General features: G+C 41.2%; 1 protein-coding gene across 2 annotated transcripts in view; it reads left to right on the top strand.

The window, feature by feature from the left end:
- GALNT18 (polypeptide N-acetylgalactosaminyltransferase 18) overlaps nt 1-23002 on the top strand; it is a 385548-nt gene that overhangs the window by 168489 nt on the left and 194057 nt on the right. For both annotated transcript variants that reach the window (XM_077820102.1, XM_077820101.1), the window contains exon 2: nt 14355-14547. In XM_077820102.1, coding sequence (XP_077676228.1) covers nt 14355-14547 — 193 coding nt within the window. The remainder of the gene's footprint in view (nt 1-14354; nt 14548-23002) is intronic.

Genomic DNA, 23002 nt, shown 5'->3' with positions numbered 1-23002 from the left:
AAGAGCCTACTCATGAGCAAGGGTGGCAGAATCTGGTCCAGAGTTTATACATAGTTCTTACTCAGCTGACCTCAAAGGGAGTTTACCTTTACTGGGAGCAAGTTTGGGCTTTGGCCTCAGGAACTGATTGGTTCAATATTATTATTATTATTATTTATTATATCAAATAAAAAAAGTGAAAAAATCTAGTTAGCAGAAGAAAAACTAAATTAATATAAATCCCCTGTCAGTGGCATAGTGACTTTTGTTGGGGAAGGGTTTAGAAGTAAAGCAACCCCTCTGTTGGAAGCACTACCACTGCAGTTGTTCCCACTCCATTTTTGTGCCTTTGCTAACCCTCTTCCCCATGGTTTACACTGTATTAACACCCTTCTAAGTGTGAGCGACACATAATGGAGTCTGCGGGAGTCTTAGCCTCCCCAAACCTCGCACTGCTGGGGGGCGGGCAGTGGCAGATTACCACATGAGGCCATGGGGCCCATGCCCAGGGGACCCAGCCAATTTGGGGCCCCTGGAAAAATCTCCCCTTTCCAAGTCCCAGGGCTCGAGGGGCCATCACTCCCTGCCACAGTGGCACAGAGCTTTTCAGGTCTTGGGGGCCACAGCTTGGGGGGAGTCAGAAATGAGTAAGCAGGGAGTGGAGTGGCGTGGGAGTGGAACGGGGGTGGAGTTGTGGGCCATGGTGGACTGAGAGTGGGAAGTGTGACCTTGGCCAGAAGAGGTGGGACAGGGGGCTAGCCTTCCCATGGGGAAGCTTCACCTGCCGCCCATGTTTGTAAGCTACCTGGAACCACTGCCTTTTAGCATTTTGATACAATAAAAACATGGAGGTTGTTCCCAAGTTTCAGAAGCCTTGTTTCAGCTGGTGGTGGCTTCATTAGTGAGTTCTGTGTAGAATGAGCTTTCAGAACACGGTGGATTGATTTTAAACGAGTGATGTGTAAAATACCAATTTTAATCAAGATTTAAATCAGCAAGCAGAAAATCTTGATTTAAATCAATTTTAATTGTTTTTCCTTTATATATTTTAGTTAGTTTCGTAAAGAAAAGTTTCTCATTTGTTGGTAATCATTAAAACATGTAGATTTGCAATGTAATATAGCCTTTACACAAATTTGGTACTTATTTTTGCTAACTAGAGGATAAACTACATCTATACATATTTATTTAAGCTTACACTATTTCATATTAAGTTTTACATTTTTATTTTGATAGAATATGGTGAGTGCATTTCTTATTTACTAGATTAATTTTTTGTTAAGTTGCATTTGGATGGAAATTGGAATTCAATTAATGCATAAAAATAGCATTTTAAAACTGTTTATTAGTTAAATAAAACTACCTTACATGTGCTGGGTACATAAGGGAAAAAAATTAACAAAACATGTTTTGCATTTAAAACTAGCTGATTTATTGGACAAAGGAAGTATTATCTGTAGGTAGTGAACTGAAAGTGATTGTTTCTGGTCACCATGTCCTTTAAGCTTTTAGGGCTAGTAGATCATGTCCTCTCATGCCTCAGTCAGCTTCAGCAATGGAACTCTACAGCAAACTATGTACACAAACCAAAGGATCACCACACTTACCTTCACAGATCCAGTAACTACTCCATACATATGAAGAATTCTGTTATCTGTAGCCAGGCAGTCACATACAACAGAACATGCTCTGAGGAGAAAGTCCAGGACGCATACCTTAACACGCTTAAAACCACCTTCACCAAACAAGGACTCTCCACCAGAGAAGTAGACTACATCATTTAATGGGCCACCCAAATACCCCAAGAGACCCTGCTTCAATATGGAATAAAAACACTCCTATGACTGCTTACCTCTACTTGTCACCTACCACCCCACACTGGAATACACATGGGTTATCATGAAACAGTTACAACCCATACTTAGTGGGGAAACATCCTTAAAACAAATCTTTCCTGAACCCCCTCTTCTTGCCTTGAAACAACCTGCCAAGTTTGTCATCTGAAGCAAGCTTTCCACAGACCAGGACACGTTAATTCAAAGTAGCACCAGACCCTGCAATAATAGCAGATGCAAAATCTGCAGATATATCTCCACTGCTACACTGATTAATGTCCCGCACAACACACCTTTCAAGATCCATTGGTCCTACACAGGCCTATGCCAATGGGCTGCATTCATCCAGTGTACTTAACTGCCCAATAATAACTTTGTGGGTGAAACGAGACAATCACTATGCTCTCTAACTCGCACAGAAAAATGATAAACAAAAACACCATAAAAAGAAAAGGAGTACTTGTGGGACCTTAGAGACTAACCAATTTATTTGAGCATAAGCTTTCGTGAGCTACAGCTCACCTCATCGGATGCATTCAGTGAAAAATACAGTGGGGAGATTTATATACATAGAGAACATGAAACAATGGGTGTTACCATACACAATGTAACAAGAGTGATCACTTAAGGTGAGCTATTACCAGCAGGAGAGCGGGGGGGACGGGACGGGACCTTTTGTAGTGATAATCAAGGTGGGACATTTCCAGCAGTTGACAAGAACGTCTGAGGAACTGTGTGTGTGTAGAGGGGAATAAACATGGGGAAATAGTTTACTTTGTGTAATGACCCATCCACTCCCAGTCTCTATTCAGGTCTAAGTTAATTGTATCTAGTTTGCAAATTAATTCCAATTCAGCAGTCTCTCGTTGGAGTCTGTTTTTGAAGTTTTTTTGTTGAAGAATGGCAAGTTTTAGGTCTGTAATCGAGTGACCAAAGAGATTGAAGTGTTCTCCGACTGGTTTATGCATGTTATAATTCTTGATGTCTGATTTGTGTCCATTTATTCTTTTACGTAGAGACTGTCCAGTTTGACCAATGTACATGCCAGAGGGGCATTGCTGGCACATGATGGCATATATCACATTGGTAGATGTGCAGGTGAACGAGCCTCTGATAGTGTGGCTGATGTGATTGGGCCCTATGATGGTGTCCCCTGAATAGATATGTGGACACAGTTGGCAACGGGCTTTGTTGCAAGGATAGGTTCCTGGGTTAGTGGTTCTGTTGTGTGGTGTGTGTTTGCTGGTGAGTATTTGCTTCAGGTTGGGGGGCTGTCTGTAAGCAAGGACTGGCCCATGGGCGAACACTTCTCATAAAATGATCATTCCATATCTGACCTCTGAGTCCTCATCCTGAAAGGAAATCTGCACAACACCTTCAAAAGATGAACCTAGAAGCTTAAATTAATAACTCTGTAGACACTAAAAATTTTGCACTCAATAAAAGCTCTGGATTTATGGCTCATTACTCACCTGTAACCCACTACCCCATTGGCCTTCTTGGCAACAAGGGCAAACTGTTGACTCATATCAGCTTCTCATCCACTGTCACCCCTAGGTCCTTCTCTGCAGAACTGCTGCCTAGCCATTCGGTCCCTAGTCTGTAGCGGTGCATTGGATTCTTCCGTTCTAAGTGCAGGACTCTGCACTTGTCCTTGCTGAACCTCATCAGATTTCTTTTGGCCCAGTCCTCCAATTTGTCTAGGTCCCTCTGTATCCTATCCCTACCCTCCAGCATATCTACCACTCCTCCCAGTTTAGTGTCATCCGCAAACTTGCTGAGGGTGCAATCCACACCATCCTCCAGATCATTAATGAAGATACCGAACAAAACTGGCCCCAGGACCGACCCTTGGGGCACTCCGCTAGATACCGGCTGCCAACTAGACATGGAGCCATTGATCGTTACCTGTTGAGACCGACAATCTAGCCAACTTTCTTCCCACCTTGTAGTGCATCCATCCAGCCCGTACTTCTTTAACTTGCTGACAAAAATACTGTGGGAGACCGTGTCAAAAGCTTTGCTAAAGTTGAGGAATAACACGTCCACTGCTTTTCCTTCATCCACAGAACCATTTATCTCATCATAGAAGGCAATTAGATTAGTCAGGCATGACTTTCCCTTGGTGAATCCATGCTGACTGTTCCTGATCACTTTCCTCTTGTCTAAGTGCTTCAGAATTGATTCCTTGAGGACATGCTCCATGATTTTTCCGGGGACTGAGGTGAGGCTGACCAGCCTGTAGTTCCCAGGATCATCCTTCTTCCCTTTTTTAAAGATGGGCACTACATTAGCCTTTTTCCAATCTTCTGGGGCTTCCCCTAATCGCCATGAGTTTTCAAAGATAATGGCCAATGGCTCTGCAATCACATCCGCCAATTCCTTTAGCACTCTCGGATGCAATGCATCCGGCCCTGTGGACTTGTGTACGTCCAGTTGTTCTAAATAGTCCCAAACCACTTCTTCCTTCGCAGAGGGCTGGCCACCTCCTCCCCATGCTGTGCTGCCCAGTGCAGTAGTCTGGGAGTTGACCTTGTTCATGAAGACAGAGGCAAAGAAAGCATTGAGTATATTAGGAGTACATTGAGTACATTAGTTTTTCCACATCCTCTGTCACTAGGTTGCCTCCCTCATTTAGTAAGGGGCCCATACTTTCCTTGGCTTTCTTCTTATTGCCAACATACCTGAAGAAACCCTTCTTGTTACTCTTAACATCCCTCGCTAGCTGCAACTCCAGGTGTGATTTAGCCTTCCTGATTTCATTCCTACATGCCCGAGCAATATTTATATACTTATCCCTGGTCATTTGTCCAATCTTCCACTTCTTGTAAGCCTCTTTTTTGTGTTTTAAGATCAGCAAGGATTTCACTGTTAAGCCAAGCTGGTCGCCTGCCATATTTACTATTCTTTCTACACATCGGGATCGTTTGTCCCTGTAACCTCAATAAGGATTCTTTAAAATACAGCCAGCTCTCCTGGACTCCTTTCCCCCTCATGTTATTCTCCTAGGGGATCTTGCCCATCAGTTCCCTGAGGGAGTCAGTCTGCTTTTCTGAAGTCCAGGATCCGTATTCTGCTGCTTTCCTTTCTTCCTTGTGTCAGGATCCTGAACTCGACCATCTCATGGTCACTGCCTCCCAGGTTCCCATCCACTTTTGCTTCCCCTACTAATTTTTCCCGGTTTGTGAGCAGCAGATCAAGAAGAGCTCCGCTCCTAGTTGGTTCCTTGGGCTTTGGCTTTGTGCGCTCCCCCCCGAATGTAGTAATCATGTAGTAATTTTTGTTGTCAGAAGGGGGTTGTGGCCCAGTGAAGTTTTGAGAACCCCTGCCTACCTGTCTTTAGCTGAAATGCAGATCTTCTTGTAGATCTAGAGTTTTATCTGGCTTACGGTCTTTCCTTTCTTGTTACTGACACTTACTAAAATCAGCAGTGTAATGATACAGAGCATGACTTGAAAAGCGACTCTAACACCATGGAAGGCATTTCCACGCTAGCTGACGTTTTTGCTGCACCACGTATTATTGTTGTTCTTCATTATATCCCTCATTTGTTAGTTTTTAGGGGGCAATGTCTTGTTTAATTCTCTGGTTTAGATGCCTTCTCAGCCTTATTACTTCATCTCTTTATCCTGGGGATGCTGTCTTCTCCCCCCTTGATCTTCCTATTTGATTGGCAATCCAGTTTATGGCAATCCTTCTGGAGCAAGGGTCAGCTTACATGAGGCTGGGCAAAAATGGATGCTTCTCAATACACCATCATTAAAGCTAAGATTGTGTCACGGTTATTTTTAGTAAAGGTCATGGCACTGTGAATTTCAGTTTGTCGCCGTGACTTTTACTAAAAATAACGGTACAAGCCACGGCAGAGGCGACAAGAGGCGCACAGCCCCAGTTGCAGCCCCCCACCTCAGAAGCCGCGGGGCAGGGGCGCATGGCCCCGGCAAAGACCCCCCACCACAGGGCTATGTGGGGAGCATAGCCCTGGTTCCAGCCCCAGCCATGGCTCCAGCCACAGCTTCAGCTGCTGATAACTGAAGTCACGGAGGTCCAGTAAAGTCACAGAATCCGTGACCTCTGTGACTAAATCATAGCGTTAACCATCATGTGCCTAGAAGAACTCATTTGGGGAGAAGAGCAAAATGACCCCAGTCTACTTCTGTATTTAATTGTGTTTTACTTTCATTCTTCTCAGCAGCAGCCTGACAGGAGATGGAATTTTGAAACCGTGTACTTCGAGTTGTATATGTGGCCTTGCTAGTCTCACTAGCCCATCATACAGTGATATTACCTTTGCTTCTAATTAATTACTATAGCTTTGCAACATCACACCGTAATCCCAACTCTTTATTAGTGACCTTTCTGCTGCAAATTTCACACATATTTCCTCTGTTGGTGCTTAACTTCGAGAACTTATTGTGCTATTCTTAGAACAGCATTTGTAATAATTAACAAACCCCAGCTTCTGTATGATGAAAATTCAAAGTGAAATAGTATTTCTTATGAAGAAAGAATGAAAAACATGTTAACAGAGAGAACCAATTTAGCATAAATAATAAACTGGGGGAAAGTGATACATTGTACAGCTTAAGCAAATAAATAATTTACAGAAAAGAATGACTAGTGGTGGCAACATTATTATTCCAGATGATGCAGCACAGAAGACAATAGAGCACATGCAGTATTCCTACTTGTGACGTTATGAGCTCAGTTATTCTTGTTCTTTTTCAAGGCTGTCTCAACAATTCTTCTACCAGCCAAGCAATTGTCAACCGTAACTGCATATTGAATGAGAGACCATTTTCTTTTAATTTGTTTTAAAATCCTGGAAGGTTAAAGCCTTCTGTGGACAGATCAGGGTACAACACAGACAACTGCAATGCAAGATTCCAAGTAAAACTTTCAAAAGTGCCTTTGTCCTAATGAAAATAAATGGGACTTAGGCTTTTAAGGGCTTGTCTACACTTAACACTGCAGTGGTACAGTTGTGCTACTGTAGCGCTTCAGTGAAGACACTACCTATGCCAAGAGGCAGTACCTAGGTCGATGGGAGAATTCTCTCATCGGCTTAGTGCTGTCTACACCAGGAGTTAGGTTGGTTTAACTCCGTTGCTTAGGAGTGTGGATTTCCTGGCGTAGAACAGGCCGAAGTCACTGAGGTGCTTCTGAAAATGTTACCCTGCATCTGCATTACTGCCAATATGCATCAACCCCTTCAGTGGTGCTTCCTCCATAAAAGTGAGAAGGTAGGTCTGTTCCCATACTCATTCAGTCTGCTAAGGCTGCCTATAATTGTGCCGGTTGTCAGTGATTACAGTCATCCATTAGCAAATTGAGGCCACTAACATATTTCCCACCAACGAGGGCCAAACTTTAAGCAGTAGCTGAAGTTGTGACAATTCTTAGAAAATAGAAACGAAGCCTGGTTGGAGTGGATCAGTGCTTGCATGGGAAATAAACAAGGAATGTGTAGCTGCACCACAAAATTATACTAGGGACTAAGCAAAGGCTTTCTACCTTTCTTAGTCGGTCGTAAACTACTGCCTTCCATATTAGATGGCAGTGTGTTGCTGAGGTTAGCATCTTTCAGATGAGGTGTAAAAGTGAAGTCTGCTCTAGTGGGTCAGAAAAATCCCCTGGCACAGTTTTGGGCATGTTTCAACTTACATAATTGCATTTTGCTTATTGTCCCTAAATACTGACTCTAATTGCAATCGGGTACAATATTCTTCACTTCCTTCTTAAACAGTCCCTAACGTTGTTGTGTGGTGTTAACTGATTTCCCTGTTCCTTCCCAGAGGTGGTTAGATTTCAGTAGTGGGCAAAGCCACTCCTAAATATAGTTTGTAAGATCAGTTATTAACTATTAAATGATACCGTAAACATGCACAGATCTTTCCAGACAAATAAGTCAGTGGGTGAAATTTCACCCACTATGTCCCTATTCTGAAAACCGTACAGTTGTATGTTTTTTGAGCACCCAGTTGTGCTAGGGGCCTCAGAGGCACAAGTAGAGACAAGGTCCCTACCTGGAAGAGCTAAAATTGAGAGGGCAGAATAAGGTAATAAACAGACCCAAAAATGGGGGAAGAGAAAAGAAGGGAAATGGAGACTATAATAGGATCGCACAGCTACTCGGCTCAGTAAGACAAACACACCTCTTGCTGGTGGAGCAGGCATACTCTTTCTGTTCTGTTTGTCCAACACCTAACACAATGAGGTCCTGGTCTATAGCTAAGGCTCTTAAGTGCTACTGTCATAAATCTAACTAATAAGAATAGAACTAATTTTGCTTTTGTTTCTCCTCTTGTTCAAAGACTTCATGTGGGAAGTTTGTTTTTGGGAGATTAGTGATGTCTGTGAAGAAGGTTGGGTTAAAGGACCTTCATAAATGCAGGGTCATTATAACTTCCAAGAAAAACATCTTTTAGTCCATATAAGTGTGGAGTAGGTGGGTATAAGAATTCTGTAATTATTGCCATATATCACTTGAAAAGTAATCCATGAAGTTATCAGATATGAGCTAAAAGTCTGCTTAAAGAGTAAATAAAATAGTGTCTATTGTCATCAATGGACTGTTGTGATCAATGGAGTTTTTAGGTGGTCCATATGTCATTTGGTCAAAATACTGTTTCATCCACACCCCTAACCGCAGAATGGCTTAGAGAGTGAGTGCACATCTGTGCAGTTGTGGGAGGATGCTTCCCAGTGTGGGTAGAGAGATATGCTAGCCCTGCTCAAGCTAGTATGCTAAAAATGGTGGTGTAGCCACAGGGTGACATGGGCAAGCCACCTGAGTACAATTCAGCCCAATTCACTGGGTATGTACTCTGGTGGCTAGCCTGAGCTTCCATGGACACAGTACTATTTTTTTGCATGCTAGTTTGAGCAGAGCTCGTGCTTGTCTGTGTGTCTGCACTGGGAGAAGCACCCTCCCAGATTCTGTGTGAGTGAGGGGCGGGGAGGGAGGGCTGGCACAGTGCAGAAGAGTTGCGTGAAGGGACTACACACACCCCTGTATGTCAGAGAAATTCTTTGTGGTAACTCTCAGCAGTGACACAGGTTTTTGGGAGTAGAGAGGTGGCTAGTGGATCGATGACTATGCAGACATGCTGGCTAATTTCTGTGTGGAAAGGTGTAGAGAGAGGAAACACAGCAGCTTCTTCCAGAACAAAGGTGTAGATGGGAATTCCATCATCTCGATCACTGTAGCGTACATCTGTGCAAAGCCCATTTATTCTGGCTTTACACTGTGATGTATTTGTCTGTAACTTCAGGGAAAAGCTACCTGCACTCATACTCACATTCCTGCCACATCAATGCAATATTTCCTCTCCTTGCTAGAATAGAGAGAAACCCCTTGAATCACCTGGTCCATTAAAACCTGGGAACTGTGCGGCAAATTGAGAGAGGAATCCCATCCTGTTTGTTGTTTGTTGAGAATTCAAGCTCACAGGTCATAACTACAACCTGGGGCCCAGTTTACTAAAAATAACTACAAATTAGTTATGCGGAATTGAAAGCTACTAAAAGAACATTTAACCTTACCAGGATAACAGCAAGCCATATGTTTTTTTGTATCTTTGTTTTTTTTTTGTTTTGTTTTGTTTTTTTAAAGCCTAAATAAAACCGCTACAGAGGATATTTATTGAGGACGGTATGGGAGTTTCATTGAATCAAGTGGTTTCTATACCTTTTAATAAGATTTGGCTTTATTTGACAACAAAGCTATTAAGAAATGTTGGGTGTTTTTGTTTTTGTTTCATTTTTGTAGTATGAAGAAGAGGGAAACATCTTGATGTTAGGTACATGCCGGCTCTTGCTGATATCTTCTGACCTCAAGTGTCCCTGTAATGTACCATGCAGCCAGCTAAAGTCAGACTGAGAGGAGATGGGGAGAATATTGCCAGCTACAGCATAATGAACAATACAGCTAGGAGGCTGAATTTCTGTCTTTGGAGCTGCAGTTAGGGAGGTTAGAAGTAGTAATAGTAGTGAAATTCAGTATGGAGGTTAGCTACAGATCTAATAACCATGGCCCAGAAAGCAGCACAGGTTAAAAACATAGTAAGGTAAACGTGAGTCAACAGTGTAATGATGTTGTAAAAGAAGAGAAAAAGCAAACATCATTCAGGGATGTATTAGCAGGAGTGCTGTAAGCAAGACACAAGAAGTAATTCTTCCACTCTACTCTGCACTGATTAGGCCTCAACTGGAGTATTGTGTCCAGTTCTGGGTGCCACATTTCAAGAACGATGTGGACAAATTGGAGAAAGTCCAGAGAAGAGCAGTAAAAATGATTAAAGTTCTAGAAAATATGACCCATGAGGGAAGATTGAAAACATTGGGTTTGTTTAGTCTGGAAAAGAAAAATGTTATCGTGTCTCCTCAAGTACTTAAAAGGTTGTTACAAGGAAGAGGGAGAAAAATTGTTCTTCTTAACCTCTGAGGATAGGACAAGAAGCAATGGGCTTAAATTGCAGCAAGGGAGGTTTAGGTTGGACATTAGGGAAAACTTCCTAATTGTCAGGGTAGTTAAGTACTGGAATAAATTGTCAAGGGAGGTTATGGAATCTCCATCACTGGGGATTTTTAAGAGTAGGCTAGACAAACACCTGTCAGGGATGGTCTAGATAATACTTAGTCCTGCCACGAGTGCAGAGTACTGGACTAGTTGACCTCTCGAGGTCCCTTCCAGTCCTATGATTCTATTACCTGAGTACTTTCAACCAAATAAAGGGAGACAAATTCTGCCATTAGAAATTCATGCTCAAATCCATTTGAATTCAATAACCAATAGTTTTTTTACTAGCATTATTATTTTTTCCTCTTATACTCACAGTGAAATGAAGTGGTTGCTCAGTGTATGAAAAACGGTCAAGTGATTTGTGAGAGTTTTGAAAACTGTTCCAGAGTAACAGCCGTGTTAGTCTGTATTCGCAAAAAGAAAAGGAGTACTTGTGGCACCTTAGAGACTAACCAATTTATTTGAGCATTATCTTTCGTGAGCTACAGTGAGCTGTATGCTCAAATAAATTGGTTAGTCTCTAAGGTGCCACAAGTACTCCTTTTCTTTTTGAAAACTGTTGTTATCATCAGAGCTATCCAGTAGCGCAAGATTCTTGGTCCTAACTTTTTGATTGCCAAATGCTGCTTGAATTAAGAAATAGCAAGAGATTAGTGAATCTCTTAAGGAAATACTTTTTCGGCAATGTTTGCTGAAATTCAGTGAATGCTGAGTGTGAATGTGAGGACAGTATTTGATTACTTGGGATGAAGCTGTATAGAAAAGGAACTTTCTGGTAGCTACAAGTCTATGCAGGTGCATCTGTCTATTACCCCAAATCTCATCCTTTTAATTACAACTTCTTTATTGGGGGCTACTTTTTTGGCTTGCAAGAGATGTTTAGACTAGATCATATATCAGTCAGCCATACGCTGGAAGTATAATAAAATGAATATAAACTTTTAAACCTTCAGAGACAACATGTCCGAGTTGGAGAAATCCAGATTAGCGCAACCTTTTTCTTTAAATGTCAGGATGGGGAGGAGGAGGGAAGCCAGTCTTGATGTATAACTTCAGAAATGTCAACTTCTTACAGTGTGAATTGCTCATATTTGTTTTTCACCTTTTGAAGACTAATCCATTGTGTTCTCAGTGGAATTTTCTGTCTTGAATGTGTTGATTAAGGTATCTGTTACAAAGATTAGAAGAATGTGATACTCCTTTAGGTCAGGATGTTTGTTTTGTAACAGATAAAAAACAATTGTCAAAATATTTGCAGAGTTTCCCAACTTGGAGGCAGACCTCCATTGCTGATCTTCATATTAGTCTGTTTAGGGGGAGGAGGGATGTGGAAGAGGACAGGAGCAGTAGGCATGGAGAAGGCTACATAATGTCCTGCCTCTAAATAGGAGAATCCAGGTAATGGGATGCACAACATTTCATCTCTTCACAAAGTTTTAAGGCTGGCCTGTGACCAATAGTGAGGCAAATTTCTTACTATGTGAATACTGTTTTGCTGTATGTTTGTGAATGAGCTGTTAAATTCAGTCCAATTCCAATGTATAGGAAGATGTCCAGGTCACAAAAATCTACCCCCAAAGTAACCGGTAATAATTGTCTGCAGTAGAGGTAGGAGTTTGGAAAGTGAAGTACTCTCTCAGTATTAGAGATGATCCTTCTGGTCAAGGTGGAGGCACATGAACAAGACAGTAAGGAAACGCTTGACTTGATATTGCTTGTCCCGTACATGACCTTTGGATAAATAGAATATTTTAGCCTACAGAGCTATGTATCTAATGCCTTTCACCAATGCAAAATTTACATCATGCCAATTTCTGCCCTTAAATGTCCGCTTAGCATTTATCTGAGTGCAGGATCTGGCCCTTAAAATAGGTCTTTTCAAGTTGCTATTAGAATTTTTAAAAGCAGATTCCTGTTTACCGTACTCTTCTTAACTGTCTTCCTACTTCTTTCGTGATTTTTCATTCATGTCTTTTTTGCTGTCATAGCCCTGCAGCTCTGCTATCTCTTAGTTCTGCACATTAAAATGTAATGGGCATTCTGTGTATGCAAAGCCATAACATTTTGTCTATTTAGCTGAGAGAGTATTGAAAACCTTTGTGTTTATATCCATGGCTAAGGAGACTCCAAGCACTAGGGAAATAACTTTGCCACATGAATAAGAAAACAGCAAATCTCTTTAGGAAACTCTCACGTTCATGGACACTAAATAAACTGCCATAAATTCTGGTGTAGATCTCCTCTTTCATTTGCTAGTTAAGACCCTGATTCACCAAATAATTTAAGCATGTGCTTAAAGTTAATCATGTACTGAAGTATTTTCCTGAATCAAGGTGTATGTGCACGGTCCTGAGAAGTGCTGAGCACCATCAGTTCCCATTGACCTGTGAGAAGAATTCTGTGGGCTCAGCAGGCCTTACTATGTGAGGTATCCTCATGCAAGTAGTCCTTTTATGGTTAATGTGATTATTTGTATACATAAAAACTACTTGTGGGGGATCAGGGAGTTATGGTCAAGAAACAACTGTCTGTTGCAATGATTCTTAGGCAGGTTAATTTTTAACTACCAGTCCATCTCAAATTTGCAGCTTGTTCAGGTGATGCTCTTTGTTAAGCTGAATTAGTTGATCTTTCCTAATGAAATGCCATTGCAAAGTCATATTTGATCATGCTTTCTGTATCCTGTTCTGATATCACCTTGATGTGTTGGGTAGCAGGCCTGTCAGAGCTCTTTTCTCGTTTGATTGAGGGCTTAGAATGTCTTTCATCCTTGAAGTGAAATGGAGCTGATCTCAGCACTCAAACAGTAACAAAGTGCCATGACAGATTAAGAAACGCTACATATTTACAGAGATTGGAAGCTAATGCAAGTAACCAGACCTTCATTAGTGTCTTGTCAGAGTTGTCGGGGGAAAAAAGAAGAGCTTCTCACAGGAAGCTAACAGCTTAATCTTCTCAATTTATGTTAAAAAAGATAAAAGGATGGGCTTCCTGACACATGTCGGGAGTTATGATCCCAGGTGATGGAAAATGTCATTTTTACTCAAGCTGTTTCTCTTTGTACGTTTCCATCTTGCTGGTTGAAGTTGCCTTTTGGATCTGTAGGTGATTGTGTAGGAGTCGAGCGTGACACTGTACCATCTCTGGAGACAGCGCTGATGAATCTGCTGCACAACAGAGACATCAGAAAACTCCATTAAAATCTCCTGGAAAGACACATTCTGACTTGCATTAATGAAGTCCTATGATTTGCGAATGCAGCTGTATTAAAAAATGAGATATTGTTATTTAGCTGGGTACTTGTTAATGTCTCCAGGGAGGCTGTTCATAAACTATATGGACTTTCAGAAAAATAAAGATCTTTTTCGGTGCTCTTTTCTTTTGTGAATCAACAATTAACTATGACAAATTAAGGGCTGGTGAGGTACTGCGTCCTTCATTCATACTGTGTTTAATAGAATAGGAAAATATTTAAGCATGGTTGTCAGGTTAGACTTTTAGCTGTGTATGGCCCCTGAGAATAGAGGAGTAACACTGACTGGAGTTACCAGATGGTCTATTACAGATAGTCTTACAAGTTCTGTTTAACAGACTGTATAGGCAGTTAGATCTTGGGAGAAAATGCTGTGTTTTTAATTATGATACAGTTCCGATGCCAAGCATATCACGAATAAAATGTTGTGGGCTACTTCCCTCCCCCCTTCCCCCTCCCCCGTTTCTGAATCTCTCTTACTGGAATAGTTTTTAGGTGCACAGATGCTGCCACACAGGACGAAAATATTATATGGTGACAAAAATATTACTTGATGAATGTCCTGGAATGCAAAGGTTGAGTGGCTGAAGAAAGTTGTAAGCTGCAGTAAACTGAAACCATATGCTCTATGCAGGGTTTTGTTTTCTGAGCAAAGAAAGTTGCATTCCTAAGATAATGCCTCTCATACTGCTCTAAAAATGACTAGTTGCTTGTTTTGAATTAAAGATCTAAAAATCTTTTTCTTTTTTGTTTTGTTTTATAGAAGCTCCACCAAAGCTGGAAGAAAATCCTGCAGAAGCTTTCACTGACTCATCCCTCTTTGCTCACTGGGGCCAGGACCTCAGTCCTGAAAACAGACGCATTGCCCTTAAACAATTCCAGTATTATGGCTACAATGCTTACTTGAGTGATCGCCTACCATTGGATAGGCCACTACCTGACCTGAGGCCCAATGGGTAAGTGCTTTCAATTGAACTTACTATTAACTATACCCGAAATGCCAATGGTTAGGAGAATTCCCAAGTTCTACAGTAAGCCCACACTTTTTAATTGGAAATGTTATGAAACATTGTATCATTACTGTGCTGGTGCATGGGTTACCCAGGCTGAATTGAAGGAGCTTTATGAAATAAGTGTAGGCTGAGATTTTCAAAGGAAGTTAGGTGCCAAACTCCCATTGACAGTCAGTGCCTAACTCCCTTAAATCCCCTTGAAAATCCTAGCTGTAACTTATGCTGCACAGCCGGTCAGTGAGCTCTGTTGTTTAGCCCAATCTATCAGAGAAGAATCTGCTTATTTTTTTTGTGTTAACCCGCAGTCCATTCAGAAGCTGTGGTCGGTACAGTTGAATGAATCAGAATTACAGTTACTGGAAGTTAGTAGAACCCAGGCAGTGATAGCCCAACAGTGCAAGTACACCTGGAATTGTGCAGAGTGCATGTTGGAATGGTCCACTCAAAGCTGGGGAGTCCAGAGCTGGCTGGTACAGATCAGAAAGCAGACAAGGCTGGCCGGCTCAGGTGGTGCATACAGGCTATGTACTGATTTATTGCATCTCTTGGGTAGCCTCTCTTGGCAGAACTCCTGTGGAACCCCAGGTGGAGTTCAGAATGGCTGTTCTCTGGGGGAGGTACCATGCTGGTTGACTAAGCTGCTCCCATGCTAAGTAACCAGTTGTTTCCTCACCCCCTGTCAGGGTGCATGGGGCCCAGTGGCTGCACAAACATTACTGCTCTGGTAATGCATCTTGGTCCTATTCTGGTGGGACCACCTATAGAGGTGGTAGAGTCAAGTCTCCTTATCCACTCAGTCCTTGGCAGGTCGTCTTACACTAGAAACAAAAGTGCCAAGTTTCTGATGTGAACACTTGTCTACTGGAAACTGGATGGAGAGAAATTGATTTCTCACAATCCACCCAAACAGATATTACAGTAATCGCTACTGGCTGATACAAACCAGGATTAGGTTTGCACCAGTGATCTAGACATGAACGGCTTTGTCTCATTAACAACTCATTAAGCGATCCAGTTGGCTTCTTATTCAGGTCTTTAAACCACATGTTGCAACAAGTAAAACAAGCAAACAGAAATTGTACCATATACTAGATAAAGTAATAAGTTAAAAAAAAATGACCCAGAATCAATTAAAAGGTTTGATCACAGCACCAATCCAGAATCTAGATATTACAAATGTCTCTATCTGAGATCTGATACGGTGGCAACATAAAAGATATCAAGCCCTGTGCAATTATATGTGCCTTCTAGTTTTATCCATTAGCAGTATCTTTATGCACAATCTGTTCCTTTTTTAATTGTAAATTAATTTAGAAAAAAATAAATCTTCTAGGACTAACAAGATGTTCTTGCCAGAATAGAAGCACGTTTGTGCTTTTTTTTTCTTATGAAATGATGCTCCTCAAGGATTTCAATTTAATTTTTTAAAACTCTAAATATAAAAAATCAAAAAGTCAGAGAGCATGAATGTTACTATGTCTGAGAGAAAATTATTACTGTGGGGGTTTTTAAAGAAATCCCGGTTACAGGGAATTGTGTTTGTAATTTCCATGGCAGTTTTGATCCTTAGTTAACTCTGCACAGTCAAAATTTAAAATATGCTTCTGGATCCATGACTACAAAATAATGAATGGTCTAAAGAAGACAGGATGCATAGAAGTTTCTGATCTTTCTCCCAATACAAGAACAATGGAATATTCAATTAAGTGTGGCAAATTCAATACTGGTGAAATGAAATATGTTTTCAGGCAATGTACAAGTAGTTTGTGGAACTTATTGCCACAAGATATAATTGAGGCCAAGAACGTAACAGGATTCCAAAACAGAATTGGACACTTTATATAGATAACAAGAATTTCCAGAGTTATAATAGCCAATATTTATAAGAGACTTCTGGAAGGGATAGAAAGGCTCATAGAAGTGTAGGACTGGAAGGGACCTCGAGACGTCATCTAGTCCAATCCCCTGCTCTCAAGGCAGGACTAAGTAATAACTAGACAATTCTTGACAGGTACTTGCCTGGCATAAACCAACCCTTAACTATTGTAGGTTCGGAGGGATCTGTCCCTGAAAACGTGTTACCCATAATCACCCACTGCAGCATTTTTTGCACCTTCCTCTAAAGGAGATGATATTGGCCATTGTCAGAGACAAGGTGGAGCACTGGTCTGTTCCATTCTATTAGTATGTTCCTGCATAGTTAGCACCATTAAATAAATTAATACATACTATGCAGTGGTATTTACCTTTAGGCCAGTATTTATTCCAGATACTGAGAATGAAAAATACTAGAAATAATGCTGTAAATTTAATTACCATATGTGGCAAGGTTGAATTTTTTTAATGGCATCCCCTGTAGCTGCCTGACAGTATCTAGCATACAATAGATCAAATACCATACACATGTGAAAAATGTCAGTGGCAAGAAAGACCCAAAGCCTTATACATTTTTGAAACAGTAAAAATAATTAGTCTTCTCTGGAGAGAAAATATAAATCCACTTTATGTAGTCCCAGCTTGCCTCCATCTGTGTTTTGGCTTCGCTGGTAACCGAAATAACAGCAGACATAAACTGCTGTCTAGGTTTTCTCCTCAAACTATGCTCTTCTTATGTTCTTACAAGTCCTCTCTGTACCAGACCCTAATTTAATCAAGTACTTCAACTCCTTTTATAGCATACTAGTATGACTCTCTGCCCTTTTGTGTAGGGTTTGAACAGTTGTATGTAGGATGTCTTAAGAGAGGAGCTCTACATCCATATTTAGGGTCAGAGAGTCAGCAACTCTGTTGAATGTTAGGCACATACAATATACATGATTTTGAGAAGCAGTCTTATGTTTTATAGGCTCAGTTTTTGCCTACATTTAAATGTAAAACCACGTATGGCAGTTAGAGGTCTAAGTTGCAATGATTTGGGCTGCAATTAGTTGTGCTCACAAAACCGAGGCCGGATTTTGTGAACCAAAGATGTTTAAACATGGAAAAAATGGGCCAGTCCTGGGGTCCTTATTTCTTTAGGGTAAACTGATCAATTTTAATGGGAAAGAATCATTGTACAAATAAAGTAGAGGATGTAGCAATTGCCATATCTCAAAGTAGGTTTTAAGTGCGACTTATATTGAACCTAGCCATGTGCTCAGCCTCTGTATAGCAGTGAATTTCACCTGTTGAAACTGCTCGCTTTTCTTTGGGGTATGCATCTCTTACTATGTGTTTCTAAAGTGGTAGCACGATGGGACCCCAAGCCTAGTTGAGAACTGTAGGCGCTGTTGTAATACAAATGACGATATTGTGCTAATGTCTATGGAGTATTCAAACCTCCTGAAATGATAACATATTGGAGTAGTTCCCTGCTGTGTATCTCCTTATCTACAGTACTTACCACACTGCATAAGCAATACTGTGGGGATTCTGTCACATCTTTCTCTCCCAGTACTTCCCGATAGTTATTTTCTGCTGCTGGAATATCAGTGATTAGCTGTTTACTTCTCTGCCTCCCACCCCCAGTCCCCATCTGTCAGTCAGCACTGCGTCTATATTTGGCAGAAAATACCACTGGCAACAACTAACTACTAGCTCTAGTGAGCTTGGAACCATTTTGAAGAAAGCAGTGCCAGCCTTACTCTAGGCAGGAATGGGATAACACATTGGGTTAGCTGCAGCTTTGCTGTGCTTATTGTTTTAAGTAGGCAGCATATGAAGCTTGCTGCATGTAAAACCTTGAACAAGAAAGATATTGTTGAAAGTTAGGTGATTAAGGAATCGCAGAGCTGTGCACCAAGTCTTCTTTTGACCAGCTGCAGAATTATGCTTCCACTTTGCTGGTTGGGAACATTTTGTTGTTGTTGTTGCCTGATCCCCGAAGCACATCTGTTAAACAAAGATAACATTCAGTCCTTTTTCTTCTTTGCTTATGGAGGGGTGAGGTGTGGGGAACAGAGGTAAAAGGTGCACAGTAGATCCCCAGTGGAGGAAATGTTCTGCAGAATTTCTTTTACGAGGCATATGTGGAATGAAAGAATAGGCCAATGGGTGACTGCAGTCAGTGAAGCGCTTTCTGCATTGAGAAACACTGTATTTGCATGAAAATCATCGGCAGGACAACTGGAGGGAGGGAAAAAATGTGGCTTTTCTCTTGTTGCAAGGGTTGCTAAAGGTACAACAGTGTTTGCCTTGTAGTAGGATCACTTCTTTTCCCAGCTGACTGAGGACAGTTTGGCACCCTGGAAGTGTGCAACGGGGATGTTCTCTTCGCTATGCAGGGAAAACGTTTTGGTTGCATATTAAAGACCTGTTTAGAAAACTCAGCTATTCCACATTTATACCACATCGAGGTCCCAGTTCAGTAAGGTAATTGAGCATGGGCCTAACATTAAGCAATAAGTTAAAGCTAGGCATGTGCTTAACAATCATGGTAAATCAGAACCTTAAGGTTTGATCTTGCTCTCATTCAAGTCAGTGGTAAAAGTCTGATTGCTTTGAATGGGAGCAGGATCCAGCCCATAGAAACAATCATAAACCAGGAGCTGATTGAGCAGATGGGATAGCCAAGGAATGAAAATATGGCTGCAGAGAAAAGGGAAACATCCATTAAATTCATGTTTTGTGATGCTTTAGCGCAGGGGAGTCATTTGCTCGTCATCTGCTTATGTAACTATTCCCAGTGTTGGTCAGCGTTATGGTAGTATGTAGTGTCCTGGAGATGACATTGGGAGACTTGAACCTGGGAGCTTCTACCAATTTCATTGGCAAAAAGCAAATGACCTCTGTGTCATCCCAAATTATAAGAGAACAGGAGATGTTACTTCTGAGATAGAAAGCAAGTAATCTCTGTGTGTGTTCTGATCAGTTTTGAAGGGCAGTCTCGTTTAGCATAGGAAGAGGGGGAATACATACAGAACCTCACTTATCCATAGCTGGATAAAGAGTGGTCAGCCCTTAAAGACAAAAATTAAAAAAACAAACAGAAAAGAAATGAAAAATCCAGGCATTGGACTCCGCTCTAGTTTATACTTGAAAACCTAGCAGGTGGTACAGAACTGCCAGTCAGAAGAATGCAACAGTGGTTCAGTTGTGGCTTCGGGTACATTGTCTTTACTGGGAGCTACAGCCATGTGAGATACACTTGTGTGGAGGTACATACATGATGGTCATATATGAATTCCTCACAAGCACTGATGAATTCAGCCTCATACCTCATTGTGAAGTAGGCTATTATCCACAGTCTATAGCTAGGGAAACTGAGGCACAGAGAAGTGAAATGACTTTCCTAAAGTGTCACAGAGTCGGGGGAGAATCAGGAATCTCCTGATTTCCAGTTCAGTGCCTCACCCCTAAAACAATCCTTTCTCTCTAAGTGTATGTCTATGCTGCAATTAGACACTTGCAGCTGGCCCATGCCAGGTGATTCGGGCTGCAGGGTTGTCTAATTGTGGTGTAGACATTCCAGCTTGGGCTGCGCTCTCGGACCTTCCCACCTCTCGGGTCAGAATCGTTGCCCTGACGAGCAATAAAGGTGGGAGAAAGAACATGTATTAGTCCTATTAAAATTTCAAATAAAATATTTTATTAATTTTTTATGGAAAATTTCTAAATGAAAATGTTCATTTTGATTCATTAGAAATTATTTAATATGTGTTTTGAATTTTAAAAAAAGTTTCATTGTTCAAAAACTGAAAAGCTTTCATTTTCAGTTTTTGGATTTTGTGGTCAGCCCCCTTTCTCTCTCTTTCTAACTTTCTTCCCTTTTTTCACATAGGAAAAAGTGGGAGAGGAAGTGGTTTTTCCCTTCTCTCTAACCCAGGGGTGGCCAACCTGAGCCTGAGAAGGAGCCAGAATTTACCAATGTACGTTGCCAAAAAGCCACGGTAATACGTCAGCAGCCCCCCACACCCATTCCTAGCGTCTCCCACCAACCAGCAGCCCCGCCGATCAGCGCCTCCGTCTCCCTCCCCACACCTCCCGATCAGCTGTTTCGTGGCGTGCAGGAGACTTGGGGGGGCGGGAGAGCGAGGACATGGCGGGCTCAGGGGAGGTGGCACAGTAGGGGCAGGGCCTGTGGCAGAGCCAGGGGTTGAGCAGTGAGCACCCCCCAGCACACTGGAAAGTTGGTGCCAGGGCTCCAGCCCTGGAGTCGGTGCCTACTATGCAAGGAGCCGCATATTAACTTCTGAAGATCCGCATGTGGCTCTGGAGCCACAGATTGGCCACCCCTGATCTAACCTTTTTCTATTGGCAGAAACCTTGGGGAAAAAAGTAAAAATGTGAGAACGTGGGGGAGAGAACATCTTCTCACTTTTACTTTTTTCCCCCAATTAGAAAAATGTGAATGAATGTGAAACAAATTTTTAAAAAATGAGATTAGCATTTTCTCACACTTATAAGAAACTGTTTTCACACTTTTCTAGTTGGAAAAATAAAACAAAGGGTGAGTGGTTTTCCGTCACTGGTGCAGACTTTTTAACTTTTTAAAAAAAGTTTTAAAGTTGGGGAAAAAATAGAACAAAATAGTAAAAGAGAAATCCATCACTTTCTCAGACATTTTTTCACTGAAAAAGGTTTGAAAGAATTAAGAAAAAGTGAATCTGGGTAAACCCAGTTTGTCTCAGCTTCCCCTTTCTCCCCCCCCCCCCCCCCCGGAGAAAAAAGGAAAAACTTGAGAAGGGAGTTGAACAAGAGCCCAATTTTTCCCATGTTCAGAAACGGAACTGAGGCAAACAAATGAAAAAGCAATTAAAAATTTAACTACAAATTTTGTTTTGTTTTTGGGTTTAAAATTTCCCATCAAAATTTGAAAAATTTAGTAGAAAATGATATTTTTCCGATGAGAACTTGGGGGTGATTGAAGAAGAGATCTAAGGAATTGTAGCAAAGGTAAAAGACCGAGTGAAAGCTTCAGGAGAGGCAACCGAGTTTTATGTAATTTGCAGAATTCTAGAAGGTGAGACGCCAGCTCATAGGACTTTCCACCACTTTCCTCACTTCATCTGCTGCTTATGTGGTGTACAGTGATTCTCTGCCAAGGACGATAGATAAACCTTCCGTTTGTGCTCTGAGCTGTGTTTGCAAAGTCCATTACTATATTTTTTAGAATGGTTCAATGTTTTTTTTAAAAAAAATAAACAAATGTAACTTCCGAGCACCTGTAAGAAGCCATTCTGTGGTTATTGGAAGGCAAACTAGTAAAGAAATAAATTTTCAGTTTAAAACTTCTGATTTTTATAAACATCAGAGGGAAGGAGTACTCTGTGATAGTAATAAATATTAAAAATAAATCGAGGTTGCTCCTCTGTTAATGAATTAGTCATTACATAGATTGTCATCATCATAGCTTAATGTGTTCTGTTTTGAAGGATTTTTCTATATGTTACATTCTCCAGTAGACATTTTAGCTGAGGACGTGCCTGGGAACAATATTTGACCCTCAGACGTCCTTGAAGTGCTACACTCTTTAGAAGAAGCTTGGAAAGCTTTTTTGTTTTTGCCTGTATACCTGTTAGATACTTTCAGTCAGGAACAGATTTAAAAGTCTCCTTATGAACATATAGTGTTAAATATGCAGAGTAAACTCACTAGAGGAGAGGTTAGTGTGCTGTCTTGTTTCTGTGCTTATTACAAAGAGTATTTTGAATATACATCTTCTGCCATGACTGGATGCTCCTTTTTCAATATCTCTATCAAATTCTGTTCTCAAAGCAGCTGTGTCATTATTTTTATGGTGCTAGAGCTAGTCAAGCGTCTTTAGCTGACAAATGACACTTTCAGAAACTTTTACCTTACATCAAATTTTCTATGACACTTCACCCACTTGCACCATCAGTGAATGAATTTGTCCCTAGTCTTTTACCTACAGTATAACCACACTTCTGAGTTTGGTAGGGATCTGTGGTAGAATGCCAGAAGGCAAGAGATGAAAGGTAGTGCAAACATAATGACAACATGGCAAACTGTGTAAGGTATATATTATTTGTCAAGATACATCAATTGCTTTTCTGGATTCTACAATCTTGGCAAGGTATCATGTATCCGGAGAGAGCTGCCAGTGTCCCAGCTGTTGTATAAGTTCAGGAGAAAACTGAAAATATATTGTAGTTGAAAGCCAAATTCATTGGTAATATAAATGGTGGCAAGAGATTCTTGGTGAAAGATTTCCGGAAAATAAGTATAAGTGGTATCGTAATACAACTTGCCCCAAACTGGTAGGCAATGAGTTTGCAAAATGGATGTATCTTACTCATTTGGAGGCTTAAAATGGAGTGAGGGCAGCAGGAAAAGCAACTAACTGGAGTGTGGGCCCCAAAATACCAGAGTTATTTCCTGTTGCGAACCTAAGGAATAACTGCAGTGGTTCTAACGGTTGGAAATGTGTTTCAACAGTGACTGCTGCACTCCCACTTAC

Source organism: Eretmochelys imbricata, chromosome 6 (assembly GCF_965152235.1).
Source record: "Eretmochelys imbricata isolate rEreImb1 chromosome 6, rEreImb1.hap1, whole genome shotgun sequence".
NCBI lineage: Eukaryota > Metazoa > Chordata > Testudines > Cheloniidae > Eretmochelys > Eretmochelys imbricata.
Note: the sequence above shows the minus strand (reverse complement) of the source record. Positions and strands in the feature narration are given on the sequence as shown.